At 36.2% G+C, this 16278-nt stretch overlaps 3 protein-coding genes across 3 annotated transcripts; 1 reads left to right on the top strand and 2 right to left on the bottom strand.

Moving 5' to 3' along the window:
• Positions 1–2025: 2025 nt before the first annotated feature.
• LOC109158784 (uncharacterized mitochondrial protein AtMg00810-like) lies at positions 2026–3236 on the bottom strand. The gene is made up of 2 exons (XM_019306678.1): positions 2086–3236; positions 2026–2041 (listed from the first exon to the last, which is right to left on the bottom strand). Exons 1-2 carry the CDS (start codon positions 3234–3236, stop codon positions 2026–2028), a joined length of 1167 nt encoding a protein of 388 aa, XP_019162223.1.
• A 2593-nt stretch (positions 3237–5829) lies between these two features.
• Positions 5830–9139, top strand: LOC109158775. The gene is made up of 3 exons (XM_019306673.1): positions 5830–5856; positions 6710–7578; positions 8297–9139. The coding sequence occupies exons 2-3, from the start codon at positions 6712–6714 to the stop codon at positions 9137–9139; spliced, it is 1710 nt and encodes a 569-aa protein (XP_019162218.1). The 5' UTR covers positions 5830–5856; positions 6710–6711.
• A 2939-nt stretch (positions 9140–12078) lies between these two features.
• LOC109158765 (protein FAR1-RELATED SEQUENCE 7-like) lies at positions 12079–15554 on the bottom strand. The gene is made up of 4 exons (XM_019306664.1): positions 15476–15554; positions 14963–15040; positions 13688–14759; positions 12079–13186 (listed from the first exon to the last, which is right to left on the bottom strand). The coding sequence occupies exons 1-4, from the start codon at positions 15552–15554 to the stop codon at positions 12079–12081; spliced, it is 2337 nt and encodes a 778-aa protein (XP_019162209.1).
• Positions 15555–16278: the final 724 nt, after the last annotated feature.

The following is a 16278-nucleotide window of genomic DNA, read 5'->3' as shown; positions in this document are numbered from 1 at the left end:
ATTACACACATCTTTTATTCTTTCATTCTTTAATCAAAGCCTATTATTTCATTGAATTCCAGTATTTGATTAGTGTACTCTAAACATGAACATGTATGCAATATATGACCAATCATGATTGTGTGGACCATGGTTTATACAAGTTGTGTGGAGCATATTTTTTTTTACAGTAAAATAATGTACATTCAATACAAAAATAATGTACATTGTATTCAGGGGATATACATTATTTTTGTTCTGAGTGTACATTATATTGCATAATGTACATTCAGTACAAAAATAATGTACATTTAATATATTAAAAATGTATTTTTTGTTATGGTCCACATAACATTGTGTGGATCATGGTCCACACAATAATTTGTCATATATGAGTGCATTGTCGGCAGATGCTTAACTCACTTGTCCAGTAAACAATATTTTGTAGAATAGATCGTGTATATATACATAGAATGAGGCTTTTGAGGTTTGATTTTCTAGCTCTCTAAAGTTAATTAAAAAAAAAAAAAACATTCTTTTGCTTTATTATTTATCTTTGCATTCTTGATTACAAATTAAGGGATTGTGTTGGCCTACTCTCAATTGTACGTTCCAGTTATAAAACCAACACAATATTTCCTTAATTTGTCATCCAAAAGGGAATAAAAATTGTAATTTTATTATGTGATCAACATATAAACATGCAAGATTTCCATAGATGTCGTCATATTACAATTTTTTTGTGATAATTTATGATTTTTTAAAGAAAAATTAGATGAAATATGAAAGTAGTTAGACATCATATAAAAATTATTTTAATTTTAATAGAAAAGTAGATCAAATTGAAGTTAATTTTAACTCCTGCAGGCTCATCATCAACTTGATCTCTAAGTTTTTAAAGAGTGCTCAAGCACCATCTTGATTTTACGAATTTAGCAGGTACCACTTGAACACAATGTAGTTATATTATTTTTTCTTGGGCTAAAATCGACTCAAAAAGAAAATAAAATCTAAATCAAAAGCTAATATATTTTTAGTTTTAACTAAAATTACAATATGTAATAAGACACAAATCACACAAAAAATTAAATCGCACTAAAAAAATCTTGACTCGACAACATATTTGATTGGAAAATTGTTGGCCAAAATTAATCTTGTGACTTTCTGATAAAAAATTAAGAAAAATTGTAATTTATGCCCCTCACAAATATTTCAATTGTTAATGTCACCTCTAAATTATTAGTGGTATAAATGTTGCTCATCAATTTTCAAAACGTGACATATATTTTCCAATTGTTATGCCGTAGAACCGTGTCCACATTGCAAGGTGGACACAGTTATATCATAATTACTGTAATATATGTTCATAATTATAAAGTTATATATTCATAATTTTTGAACTTCATATTCATAATTATTGAACTCTATATTCACAATTACAGAATTCTATGTTCATAATTACTGAACCATATGTTCATAATTATAAAGCTATATATTCATAATTTGATTAACGTTATAAATAATGAGGGAAGGTTGAATGTAAATGAGACCAAAAAATTATAGTGTTAACGGAGTGTATATATTTATGGTAAAGTTTCATAGTTTTAACAAGTTGATGAGATGAGGATTCGATATATCTGAATAATGAATAATGTGTCCGGTAAGAGTATATATACCTGAGTATACAAGACCTAACACAAGACGAATACTAATAACAATAGACTAATAGTAACGGACTAATAGTAATGATAATAGACTCCTAACACTCCCCCTCAAGCGCAAGGTTGACCGGAAACAACATTGAGCTTGTCATAGAGAGTCACGAAACGAGGACCAGGAAGGGCCTTAGTGAACACATCAGCTAGCTGATCCTTTGTGGAGATGAAGCTCACCTGCAGTTCCTTCTTAGCCACCTTATCACGCACAAAGTGGTAGTCAATCTCCACGTGCTTTGTGCGAGCATGAAAAACCGGATTAGAGCATAAATATGTCGCACCCAAATTATCACACCAAAGAGTGGGAGGCACAGCCAGCGAAATGCCCAACTCACGAAGCAGAGAGACTAGCCACGTGACCTCAGCAGACACATCAGCCAGTGCCTTGTACTCAGCCTCAGTAGATGACCGAGCAACCGTCCGTTGCTTCTGCCACGACCAGGAGATCAGGTTGCCACCCAGAAAAACCGCAAAACCACTAGTGAATTTCCTGTCATTCGGATCACCAGCCCAGTCCGAATCCGAGAAAGCATGAACAACAAGAGAAGATGACAGACGGATAAAGAGACCGAAATGGAGAGTACCTTTCACGTACCCGAGTACGCGCTTGAGCATAGCCCAATGCTCAGTAGTCGGGGAGTGCATGTGCTGACAAATCCGATTCACAGCAAAAGAGAGATCTGGATGCGTCACAGTAAGGTGCTGAAGGGTTCCCAAATGACTACGATATTGCATGGGATCCGCATAGGGAGCCACAGAATCAGGCACCGGACGAGACACAGGAATCGGAGTAGCCATCGACTTACAATCCACCATACCTGCACGAGTCAAAATGTCCTGCATGTACCGTTGCTGGGAAAGAAAGAGACCGCCATCCCGGGAGACTGTCTCAATGCCAAGAAAGAAGGACGGAGCACCCATGTCACGAATCTTGAACTCTGAGGCTAAGTCAGTAAGTAGACGACGCACACGAGTAGCATCAGAACCCATCACGAGGATGTCATCAACATACACAAGCAAATATAAGCAGACAGAGTCACGAGAATAAATGAATAAATAGACATCCGTATTGGATGGTGAAAACCCCACCGAAACCAAGAAAGCACGTAACCTGTCAAACCACGCCCTAGGGGCCTGCTTAAGCCCATACAACGACCGTTGCAATGAACATACGAAATCCGTCCGGGCCTTATCCTCATAGCCAGGCGGCTGCCTCATATAAACAGTCTCAGAGAGATTACCATTGAGAAACGCATTGTGCACGTCGAGCTGCCGAATCGTCCAACCCCAAGAGACAGCCAAAGACAGAAGAAGTCGCACAGTGGTTGGCTTGACGATAGGTCTGAAAGTCTCAAAGAAGTCCTGACCTGCCACCTGAGTGAAGCCTTTAGGAACTAACCGTGCTTTGTGCCTCTCGACTGTGCCATCAGCCTTGCGCTTCGTCCTGAACACCCATTTGCACCTAACGACATTCATATCCGGAGTGCGATCCACTAACCGCCAGGTGTTATTATGAATCAAGGCATTAAACTCAAGATCCATGGCCTCACGCCACTCAGGATACCGAACCGCCTGAGAATAACAAGTCGGTTCAGGAACAACTATCAAAGCAACATGCTTTTAGTCAGCTTAGGCTTTTAGTTGAGATGGAGCACATGCTTCAATTTGATATCAGAGCTAGACCAAAGGTCATGGGTTCGAATTGGTATCTGAGCTAGACCAAAGGTCATGGGTTCTAATCTCTACTTCACCCCATAGGCTTTTAGTCAGCTTAGGCTTTTAGTTGAGATGGAGCACATGCTTCAATTTGATATCAGAGCTAGACCAAAGGTCATGGGTTCGAATTGGTATCAGAGCTAGACGAAAGGTCATGGGTTCGAATCTCTACGTCACCCTATAAGCGACTACAGTCCACGTGTTGCTTGGAACCCACGATAGGCTTTTAGTTGAGATGGAGCACATGCTTCAATTTGGTATCAGAGCCAGACCAATGGTCATGGGTTTGAATTTTGTATATCTACGTCACCCAATAAGCGACTACGGTCCACTTGTTGTTTGGAACCCACCGCACACGTGAGGATTGGCTTACAGCTTACGACTTGGGTTGATTACAAGAATGAGGAGAAGAAGCTGGAGGTGTTCTTGAGCCAATCAAATCCCAAGCCTGAAATTGCCTTACTGACAGTTGATATTGATCTGTCTGGGTTCCTAAATGAGTTTATGTATGTGGGGTTTTCAAGTTCTACTGAGGGAAACACAGAGTTGCATTACATTGCGACCTGGAGTTTTCAGACCTCTGGGTTGAAGGAATTGGGGCCAAGAATCCACCCAAACAATGTGCCTGCCGTTGTTAATTCTACTCCCTTGAAGGTCATGGGTTCGAATTGGTATCAGAGGCTCAGAGCTAGACCAAAGGTCATGGGTTCGAATCTCTACATCACCCCATAAGCGACTATGGTCCACGTGTTGCTTGGAACCCACCGTAGGCTTTTAGTTGAGATGGAGCACATGCTTCAATTTGATATCAGAGCTAGACCAAAGGTCATGGGTTCGAATTGGTATCAGAGCTAGACCAAAGGTCATGGATTCAAATCTCTACGTCACCCCATAAGCGACTACAGTCCACGTGTTGCTTGGAACCCACCGTAGGCTTTTAGTTGAGATGGAGTACATGCTTCAATTTGATATCAGAGCTAGACCAAAGGTCATGGGTTCGAATTGGTATCAGAGCTAGATCATAGGTCATGGGTTCGAATCTCTACTTCACCCCATAGGCTTTTAGTCAGCTTAGTTTTAAGTAGGATATGGCAACCAGGTACCATAGAACTCTGTGGTTAAGCGTGCTTGACTTCCGGCAATCCCGGGATGGGTGACCCCCTGGGAAGTAAGCATAGTGCAGCGCTGAGATCCAACAATATGATATAATCAAATAAGTCACAAACTCACAACTCACAAGTCACAACAAAAAAAGCCCGCGCCTTGTAAGGGGCTACTTGGCTACTTACCAGTCGATCTCATTTAAATAATACTCTGTAATAATTATTTACTACAATAAATTTAGCAATGGATGAAATAACTATTCCTTACATAGATTTCGATCGGTGTTTATAATCAATGAAAATTTGTTTATAAATTAAATACATACAAATTCCATTCATTTACTTATGGATTTTCTGTTGATAAATTTAATTTTTCTGTGTAGTGTATAATTTTATCAAGACATTGATTAAAAAAACCCAAATATTAACACTTTCTTGCAATTATATCCAAGCCTTTAAAAAAAAAAAAACATAGTTAGCCTGTTTTGTAAAATAGTTTGTTTGTCTATCAGTCAATTTTAGCTTATTTGATCATTATTAGTTGTTTGACTTGGTTAAAATTTAATATAAGTGTTTGGTTAATTAGCTTTTTATAACAGTTTATTGCTTCAAAAGACTAAAATTCAAAAAGCTTCTCAAAGTAGCTCTTTCGATTAATTTTTGAAAAAATCATTTTGCATATAATCAGCTATGAGCTAATAGCTAATTTACCAAATTAAACATCTTTTTACAATCAATTAATACTATCAACTAATCAAACTCACTAACTCAATTAGCTAACAATTATTTACCAAATACCCCATATATGTATGAAAATATATGCTATACTAAGGTACAATTGTTACCAAATGCAAAATTTATGTTTTTCAAAATTGTAAAGATTTGAATATAATTAATTACTACCCAAGGCTTAAAGCTAAGTTTGTGTTTTTTCACGTCTTTTATCAATTATGCTAGCTAGTTACAAGCTTAATCAATTGTTATGCCGTGCAACCGTGTGTACCGTTCTTGGTACACACGGTTGAAAACGACACCGTATAGTGCCAGGGAAGTAACGGTGCCGTTAGTGGCACCGTTTCACTCATCCCGATATTTTAAAAAAAAAATATTATTATTATTGCCATAAAACGCCACTACACTCCTTTTTCCGCCATTTCCAACGTTTCGTCTCCAACAAGCTACACACTTCCTTCGCACTGTAGCAGTCTTCATCTCTCTCTCTGTCTACTCGGAGTCGCGATTTTCGCCGTCTTCATCTCATTGTCGCCGGAGCGTGTTTTGTTCACCATTGTCGCCATTTTCATTCTAGCATTGTCGCCCGTTATCATCGCATTCTCCATCAGGTATAATGTATTTTTGTGATTTTTTACTGTTAACGTTGTGTTTTTTGACTGTTAACATTCATATTCGCTGTATATTCTTGTTATTTTTGACTAGGGTTTTGCAACACGATTTTGCATTTTTCTCAAACAGATCAATACTCTGTTTTTTTTTTCTGTTTGTTTGATTGTTTTTTGGTGTTTTCTGAAATGTTTTTGGACAAATAGTTGTGATATTGTGGATATATAGCTTTATACTTGTGGTTTTATAGTTTAATACTTATTCATGTTTGAAAATATCATTCCTGTCTTCAATTAGTGTGTTTCTGAAATGTTTGTGGACAAATAGTTGTGATATTGTGGATATATAGCTTTATAATTGTGGTTTTATAGTTTAATACTTATGCATGTCTGAAAATATCATTCCTCTCTTCAATTATTGTGTTTCTGAAATGTTTGTGGACAAATAGTTGTGATATTGTGGATATATAGCTTTATACTTGTGGTTTTATAGTTTAATACTTATGCATGTTCGAAAATATCATTCATGTCTTCAATTAGTGTGTTTCTGAAATGTTTGTGGACAAATAATTGTGATATTGTGGATATATAACTTTATAATTGTGGTTTTATAGTTTAATACTTATGCATGTATGAAAATATCATTCCTGTCTTCAATTAGTGTGTTTTCTGAAATGTTTGTGGACAAATAGTTGTGATATTGTGGATATATAGCTTTATAATTGTGGTTTTATAGTTTAATACTTATGCATGTATGAAAATATCATTCCTGTCTTCAATTAGTGTGTTTCTGAAATGTTTGTGGACAAATAGTTGTGATATTATGGATGTATAGTTTAATAATTCTTATTTACAGAAATGGCTCGTGAACCTACACTGGCTGAGGCTCTTAGAGAAACAAAAAGAAGAAGAACAGAGTACCGGACAGCAGCAATTCTAGATTCACAAGCAGCTCAGAGCTCTAATCCAACTAGTGAACAACCAGCAGCAGCCCTAAATTCACAAGCAGCTCAGCGCTCACGCCCTGCTAAGGAAACAACTGTTGCAGAGACTTCAACGAGACGGCGCCGACGAACTAGAGAACACAGGAGAGATTACTTCAATACGAGGATGGGGCCAAAGCTGATGTTTGATCTTGTCCAGAGGCTCTCACCACGACAGAAACAAGCTGTCGTAGAAACTGGATTTGGTGGACTTCTTCATCTCCAACTCTGCACCAATGAATCAAAGTTGGTGCAATACCTGCTGGACAACTTTAATGTTTGCAGGTGTGATTTTGTATTAGAGGATGATAGTCTCCACATTGAAGAGGAAGATGTCGAATACACGTTGGGAATCCCGCGAGGGCCTCTGAAGGTCAATGAGGGGACAAAGATGGAAGACACCTCAACCCGTGAATACAAACTGCTGCTGACTTCATGGAGAAGGAGGTGGGGTATTACAGCAGGCTCGCCAATAACTACACAGATGCCAGATGAGATTGTTAGGAGAGCTGATCATGGTGATGAGTTCAAGAGGGATTTCGTAGTCTTTGCCGTTTCCTCCATGCTTCGAGGAAACACAACACGCTACTCCAAGTACAGGATCTTAAACTCATTGATTGATGTTGATATGATTAAAGAGTACAATTGGTGCACCTACACATACCAATCTCTCATTGACTCGATAGATAGTTACAATGAAGATAGAAAGAGAAGCTTTTGGGGGCCAATGACATTGATATTGGTCAGTTCTTATTGTCTTTAATCTAGTTGCATGAATTTTATGTAGTTGTAGGTGTATAACTAACAATTTATTATGGGTATATATGCATGAAACTTGGAATATACTCAGTTTAATAAGATCCTTTATGTAGTTTAATTTGTGGATATATAGTTTTAAAATTGTGGATATATAGTTATGTGATTATGGATATATAGTACTCTGTGAATATATGAATGTATTACTCTGTGGACATACTGTTAATAATTCTGGATATATATTAATGTGTTTTTGGATGTATAGTTATGGGTTTATGGATATATATGCATGACACTTGGAATACACTCAGTTTAATGAGGTCCTTTATGCAGTTTAATTTGTGGATATATAATTTTAAAATTGTGGATATATAGTTATGTGATTATGGATGTGTAGTACTCTGTGAATATATGTATGTATTACTCTGTGGACATACTGCTAATAATTCTGGATATATATTAATGTGTTTTTGGATGTATATTTATGGGTTTATGGACATATATGCATGAAACTTGGAATATACTCATTTTATTAATATCATTTTTTATTTCTGAATTTTGTAGATATATAGTTTTAAAGTTATGGATATATAGTTATGTGATTATGGACATATAGTTATGCATTACACTGTGACCATGCAATTAAGAATACATGGATAAATTGTTCTAAATTCATCTTTAACATAATCTTCTGTAATTTGTAGCTGTTCTACTTTGATCGAGTAGAATTCAAAGGAATGAAGATCAACAGGACATACCCTAGCATACTTGCTTGGACAACCACGCTTGTAAGAAAGAGAGTCAAGGCTGAAAAAAGGGCTGGTGGGTTTGGAAAAGGAAGGGTTATCCCTAGAGTTAAGAAGCCAAGGACTGATGCTACCACCTCACTACAACAACCTGCAAGCACTGCTGCTGCTACAACCTCACTACCACAACCTGCATTTACTGCTGCTGCTACTACTTCTTCTACTCCTGCTACTGCAACACCGACACCAACTACAAGTGAGCCACTCTCAAGTGTTGATCGGGTGACCCGTGTGCTCCAAAAGCTAGCATCAGATGTCCTGGAGTTTGGTGAAGCTATGTCTGAAATTGGAAAGCAGGGCGCACCTATTGAAGTCATGAAGAAAGCGTTCTCAGGGATATCAAACATGCTAGGTGCTGCAAGCGCAATTGAATCAACTTCCATTCCAACTGAATCTCAGTTGGATGACATATTCTTTGGGAGTGAAACCTTCACCGCTGCAGTGGATTCATTGGTGGAAGCATTTCAGAAGACAACAAGAACCATGGAATTTGAAGCTCCATCATTTGATTTGGGAATACACTGCAATGAATCGCAACCGCAGCCATGTGAGCAACACACGGAGCAAGTAGTTGAAGAGGACCTACCATTGGATGCTTTGGTTCAACAAATTGGAGAGGATGCAGGACTGTCAACGACCTTGGGAGCACAAGTAACTCCTCCACTTGTTAGGGTCCCATTTCAGAGATATGTTCGTCATGCCGCTGCTACTGATGCTGATGTTGATGACTTTGATTGGTAAATTTACAGTTTGTTATTTGCATTTGGCTTTAACGTTATGAATTTATAGTGCTAAAATTATGAATATAAACTTATGAACATTTTTACAACTGTGGACATATAGCTTTAAAATTGTGGATATATAGATATAAAATTATGAACATTTTAAATCTGTGAATATATAGTTCTATGATTATGTACATATATGTTTAATATTATGGATATAAAGTTCTAATACTGTGGATATATAAACAACAGTGCCATGCAAGAAAGTGAGTCTGATGTTGAGGACGTGACTATTAGGATGAGACCCCAGCGACGATTCAGGAACAAACCTCTTTGTTTGAGGTCACCATACTGGACACAGAATGCAGGTTTTATACGCACTGCAACTCCACGGGAAAAAATCATTTCAAACTATGCATTCTTGAGTGTGTCTACCGAACACCCAGAAGAGTATGTTTGAACACATATATTTATAATAACCTTTAAATTACTTAGATAGTTCATATTATTATAACTATTGGTGTTATTATTATTATTGTTATTTTGGTGCTGTAGTGAGTTGCTGTTCAGCTATGGTGACTACTACCTAACAAGGCGTCACTTCTCAACTTTGAGCAATGGCGAGTTGGATATAGACTTCTTGAATATTTGGTCTTTGCGGCTAACTTTGAAGAACACAGAACGTACTGTTGGGATACCAAAACGCGTATTCTTCACCACACTGCCACATGTAAGAGTTATTTTTGACATGCAGATGCGCATTTTTAAAAATCTAGTACTTTAAGCCTTTTGAATACTCATTTTTTGCATTTCTGTGTATTCAAAAACAGCTGCAGCTTGATCCATCTGATGATTGGATGAAAAGTCTCCCAGCTGAGAAAAGGATGGAAAATTTCAATGATAGATTGAATTATGAAATATCAAGTTTTGGAAACCTGGAAATCAGTGATGCAGACCTTTTAAGATCTATTACACACACTTAATTTAATAATTTAAGATTTTATTATTGATATATATGCATGAAGCTTGGAATATACAAAGTTTAATAAGATCCTTTATAAAGTTCTGAATTTGTGGATATATAGTCTTAAAATTGTGGATATATAGTTATGTGATTATGGATATGTAGTACTCTGTTAATATATGAATGTATTACTCTGTGAACAGACTGTTAAGAATTCTGGATATATGGTAATGTAGTTTTTGGATGTATAGTTATTAATTTGTGGATTTATATGCTTGAAGCTTGGAATATACTCGGCTTATTAGGATCTTTATAAATTTCTGAATTTTGTGGATATATAGTTTTAAGATTGTGGATATATAGTTTTATAATTATGGATATATAGTACTCTGTCAAATATGAATGTATACCCATGCAGTTAACAGTACCTGGGTATGTAGTTGTTTCAAATAATAACCTTTTGTTTTGGAATTAGATATTCTTCCCAGTGCATCGCCATGCACACTACTTTGTTGTGTGCATAAATGTCAAGGAATCCAAGGTTCAGGTGATAGACAACAAGGAATTGCCTGCTGGTGTTTCAGAGCTTGATAAATATGGGGACTGTCCATACAAACTGGTAGCTTATATTATATTAAAAAATCTCCTTATTGTCACCTATATATTGAATTTAAAACATTATGAACATTGAGCTAATTTTTTACCAGATTGAAGCATTCAAGGCGTACCTGGCAGCAGGACAATCCACCTTGACTCACAAACTGAACAGCATGCCAGTAGAGTTCCTTGCCATGCACTGGAAAAATGCAGAGAATGTCACCGACTGTGGCATATATGTAATGCGACATATGGAGACTTACATGGGTGGAGCTCTCGAGAACTGGGATCCTGGGTTCAAGAAACATATGCGCACGAATGTAAGAGTAACATAAATATATTACATTCCAACTACATCAAAAAGTGATGAAAAAATTACAATGAACTAGTTATTTATTTTTCTTATTTTACAGGCTAGCTTCATTTTTGAGTTGAGGGCAAAGTATGCTGCTTGTATCATCACGTCAAAGCTGAACAGCGTCAAAGGCGAGGTCATGAAAGCTGCAAAGATTGAAGACAAGAAGAAGTAAAACTGGAAAGATCAATGAATGTTTTTGTGGATGAATATTTTAATATTTTCTGTTCTTATGGTCGTTTTGTAACAACTCTATCACAATTTTTGAAATTCGATCTATGAAATTCACTGAATATATAGTTCTCATATTATGGACATGTAGGTTTAAGATTGTGGATGTATGGATATAAAATTATGAACATCTTACATAAGTATAAACATACCGTTCAAATATTCATATATTCATATTTCAAGAATTATGGACATATAGGTTTAAGATTGTGGGCATGTTGATATAAAGTTATGAATATTCGTTCAACTGTGAACTTACATTTTACATAAGTGATCAAGTTCACCAGTTTACATATTGATATATAGCTTCAATATTGTGGATATAATGATATAACATTATGAACACTTTTACTAATTTGACACACAATTCCAATATTTTGTGGTCATATAGTTCTCAGAATTATGGACATATAGGTTTAAGATTGTGGACATATTGATATAAAGTTATGAATATTCGTTCAGCTGTGAACTTACATTTTACATAAGTGTAAACATCAAGTTCACCAGTTTACATATTGATATATAGCTTTAATATTGTGGATATAATGATATAACATTATGAACACTTTTACTAATTTGACACACAATTCCAATATTTTGTGGTCATATAGTTCTCAGAATATGTATGTATAGCTCTAATATTATGGATATATAGCTTTAGTATTATGGATATGTAGCTTTAATATTATGGATATATAGCTTCAAACCTGCAAATCAACAAGTACTAAAATTTTGAATACACAGATCAAACAACTTGTAAATTGATATCCTCAAAACAGCTAGCTACCAACTGGTATTAACCCCACTCTCAATCTACAACTGCATTATCATCTACATCATTACTATACTGACAAAACTCCGAACTCCCAGAACTTGGATGTACAAGGTACCCATCCCCGGCAATCTCAGATAGACTTTCCAAAACCAACGACTGAACAACACCCTTTGTACTCGAAGTAACTTTATTTGCACCACTCCTCCTCCCCCTTGCAGCACTGTACTTCTTTTCAATAACACTACTCCTCCTTACGTTACGCTCACCTTTTGATCTCCGGTTTGAAGGATTTTGAATGACACCACTTGAAGATGAAACACCGCACTCTTCAATTTGCACATAGCCAATCTCAGCTTCAACCTTTTTCTTTGCTTCCTCAACTGCTTCATCACAGAACTGCCTAGTTACACTGTTATCTTGACTAGATGAAATCAGTCTTTGAAACTTTCTGCAAATCTCCACAACCCAAATTGAAGGAGGGACACCAGCTCTACAAAACATTGAACCAGTATTCACATCCCTACCATCAGCAACCTTTTTAGTCCACCTTTTCATGATATATTTGTTAGGAATACTTGAAACACAGTGTATATGAAGAATGCGTAAACAATGGCAGCATAAAATTCCTAACTCCGAAATCAACTTGCAACTACACGAAATGTCTAAGGTTGACAACTTAAAACTGACTTCATGCCTTATAATATCTATATCTGGACGCCATACGTGATACTTGAACTGACAACCTTCATTCAACACCATTTCTTGATGACAGGCATTGCCTTTCATGAATTGTTCCTCAAACAAAAAATATATCTCAATCGTATATACCTCTCTAGCGTGTAACAGAAGTTTCACGTGCTCCATCATCATGTTGGGTACCCCTTGAGTACAACGAAAGTCTTCACCATTCTCTTTGCTCCTCCATTCAGAAGTTACACTAACAAACGATGAATAAAAATCACATAGACCTGCAGTCTTGGACAGCCTTCTTGAAATCGAATGGTTAGTAGTTTCACTCCTTTGCGATGATAAAATGCCCCCTGAAAAATAGTCCTTATTGAATGCTGGACACCACTTCTCCCTACAGTCATACAGCTTTTGTATCCAACTATTCTTGTGGCACTTGTAGTCAGTCACCAACCTGAAATGATAAGACATATGTTCAGAACTCTAATGCTATATATCCACAGTTCCAATATAATAAAACCACAAATTGAATGCATATAATACAAACAGAAAGCTCACTGCTTCACTACTACATGTTCAGACAACTAATACTATATATCCATAATTGTAATATTATATATCTACAATTCCAATACTATAAATCCATAAATTGCATGCATATAATTTAGAGACAAACAGGAAGCTCACTGCTTCACTAATACATGTTCAGACAACTAATACTATATGTCCATAATTCTAACACTGTATATTCACAATTCCAAAACTATAAATCCATAAATTAAATGCATGTAACTCAGGAACAATCAAGAAGTTCCATTCTATACTACAACATGTTCACATAATTCTAATACTATATATTCATAATTCTAATACTATATGACCATAATTCTAATACTAAACATCCATAATTCAATTACTGGAATCGAAAAAGGAAAAAAAAAAGTAGTGGACATACCTTGTCCAATAAAATTCAAACTCAGCTTCAGTCTCTGTGTATTTCAACACACAGTTAAACATATCTAAGAAATCCTTGTTATTCCTTAACGCCTTGATATGCTTCTTCGAATTCTCGCCAATATGCCATATGCAAAGACGGTGACGTGATGTTGGAAACACCTGACAAATAGCAGCAGCCATGGATGCACATTGATCTGTCATGATAGTCTGTGGACATTTCCCATTCATAGACCTTAAAAATGCTCTAAACAGCCACACAAATGATTCTATCCTCTCATTCATCAGAAAACCACATCCAAACATTACATTCATGCAATGGTGGTTCATCCCTACAAAAGGGCCACAAATCATATCATATTTATTAGTGCGATAAGTTGTATCGTGCACTAATAAATCCCCAAACAACTCATAGTCTTGTCTCATCCGACCATCCCTCCAAAAAAAACTGCATAGTCTTGAATCACATTCAACTTCAAAATCAAAGAAAAAATCAGACTCAGTCGACTGCCTCTTCCTAAATATTTCAATTAATGAGTTCGAATCGGTTCCATCCAAACGCTTTGATGTATCAGAAGCAATTGAATTATAAGCATCTCGATTAGTGAAGCCAACTAATGGAGACCCCCCTGCTTGATGTTTCAAGAACCTAATACCATCTACCATTGCAACACCACTCTTCTTCAAATCTTTTAAATATAACAGTTGATTATCACCCACATTTCTATGTGAACGCAGAAGATGACTCTTGTCTACAGCACATAACTCGTGATTGTGCACTTTTACATGTTTTGTAACCGTCCACAACCCATCCTCACCGACGTCAAACTGAACACATGCACCACACCCTGACCTTGTGTCAATTTTTGAATATGCCCTAACACCAGCATTTGCCTTAACCTTAAAACCAGCTTTAGAACACATAAACATCTTCATTTGGACTGTTTTGCTATATACCTTGCACCGTTGATTACCCTTCCTCACACTAAAACCAACTCTATATGCATAATTGTTATACAACTCATACGCTTCAACCCCGTTACTTACAACAACACCAACCAAATCTTCATCAACTGCAAATGCAATATATAACCTCAAGTATACTAAATAATACACGTTCCATTGAAAATATAATTCCTATGTAGAGGGGGTGCGGGGAATGCCGAATAAATCCAGCCATGCTCTACAAAAGGAATAACATTTTCCATGGAAAAAGAATGAACATATAACAATGCTGAACACTGTGAATTATGATCATATAAAACTACATATAGACCTGGATTAGAAGAAGAACCATCAATGTCTAACTCTATTGGATCTGAACTTGGTGAATCAACAACAACATCTTCACTGACTGCATAGTGTTAAAAGCCAGAACAGAGTATCAGTTTAGAAATTTGTGGATGTATAGTATTATAATTCTGGATGTATAGTGATAGAATTCTGGATATAAAGCTCACAGTTTCTGGACATAAAAGTTCAATAATTATGGATATACAATCCAGAACAGAGTATCCATTCACAAAATCCTTGATATATACTACTATAATTCTGGATATATAGCTCACAACTTCTGGTTTTATAGTTCAAAGATTATGGATATATATTTCGTTCATTCAGAAAACCATAAACACATAAACACCAAGAGTTACGAATGATCTCAGACTAGAATCACATAAACATCACATACACAATAAACATCACACTAAATATAAACACCTACACAATATATCACACTGCAAAAATCGCAAACGACCACAAATCCATAAAAATCAAACTGCAAAATAACCTGGAACCGTATGCAATTCATCGCCTGCTTCATCTCTCTGATCTAATGCCTCGTCTCTCTGGTCTACTGCATCATCCATCATGAGATCCATACAATAAATCAGGAAAACGACTGTGATCGCTATTGCGATTGCGATTTTACGTATACTGCAATCAAAACGCCAAACTACCAAAAAATCGCAAAACTACCAAATATGATATGAATAACGCCGCTAACGGCCATCCAATTTTTTTTTTTTTTTGATTTTGTGCGCGCCGTGTCGTTTTTTTAGTAAAACGGCGCCGTTTTGCAACCGTATGCACCTTGCTAGGTGCATTCGGTTGCACGACATAATTTGCGAAGCTTAATTTATAAAGACTTCTACTACATGCATGTACTCCTCAATCTTACTTCCTAAATTTTACTCTCTGATGTGGAGGATTTTGATAAGTTATTTTTTTTTCATGTGGGTCTCAATACTAGTGTCTACATCAAGATTTTGTGTGTGGAAATACAAATTGAGATTACAAAACGGGAATACATGTAGCATTTTCCATTTATAAATTATATATATGAATTATAAGTGGGCTTTTCCCTTGTTTTAGTTCTCACTACACAATACTATATTTTGAGCAAATTGTTTGGGCCAACCAGTCACATGTGCAGATTATTCAACACTTTTTTTTTTCTTTTTTTGTTTGTTTCATACCGTAAACTTTTCTTGCTTAACGAGTTGATGACTCGTTCAAGTTCTTATTAAACCTTCCCAGTCAAACTGCAGAAGGTCAGCCTATATGCTTCAGTTCGTGGTTTGAAGCTGCCTA

This window comes from Ipomoea nil, unplaced genomic scaffold (assembly GCF_001879475.1).
Source record: "Ipomoea nil cultivar Tokyo-kokei standard unplaced genomic scaffold, Asagao_1.1 scaffold0302, whole genome shotgun sequence".
In the NCBI taxonomy this organism is placed as follows: domain Eukaryota; kingdom Viridiplantae; phylum Streptophyta; class Magnoliopsida; order Solanales; family Convolvulaceae; genus Ipomoea; species Ipomoea nil.
This window is presented reverse-complemented; position numbering and strand designations above follow the sequence as displayed.

Bases quoted from the DNA above. Each gene is read 5' to 3' on its own strand.
- LOC109158784 (XM_019306678.1), bottom strand. From the start codon at position 3,236: ATGGATCTTGAGTTTAATGCCTTGATTCATAATAACACCTGGCGGTTA.
- LOC109158765 (XM_019306664.1), bottom strand. From the start codon at position 15,554: ATGGATGATGCAGTAGACCAGAGAGACGAGGCATTAGATCAGAGAGAT. The intron at 15,041-15,475 runs GTTATTTTGCAG...AACACTATGCAG, and splicing joins TGAATTGCATACGGTTCCAG to TCAGTGAAGATGTTGTTGTT. The intron at 13,187-13,687 runs GTATGTCCACTA...TTATCATTTCAG, and splicing joins TTTGAATTTTATTGGACAAG to GTTGGTGACTGACTACAAGT.
- LOC109158775 (XM_019306673.1), top strand. From the start codon at position 6,712: ATGGCTCGTGAACCTACACTGGCTGAGGCTCTTAGAGAAACAAAAAGA. The intron at 7,579-8,296 runs GTCAGTTCTTAT...TGTAATTTGTAG, and splicing joins GGCCAATGACATTGATATTG to CTGTTCTACTTTGATCGAGT.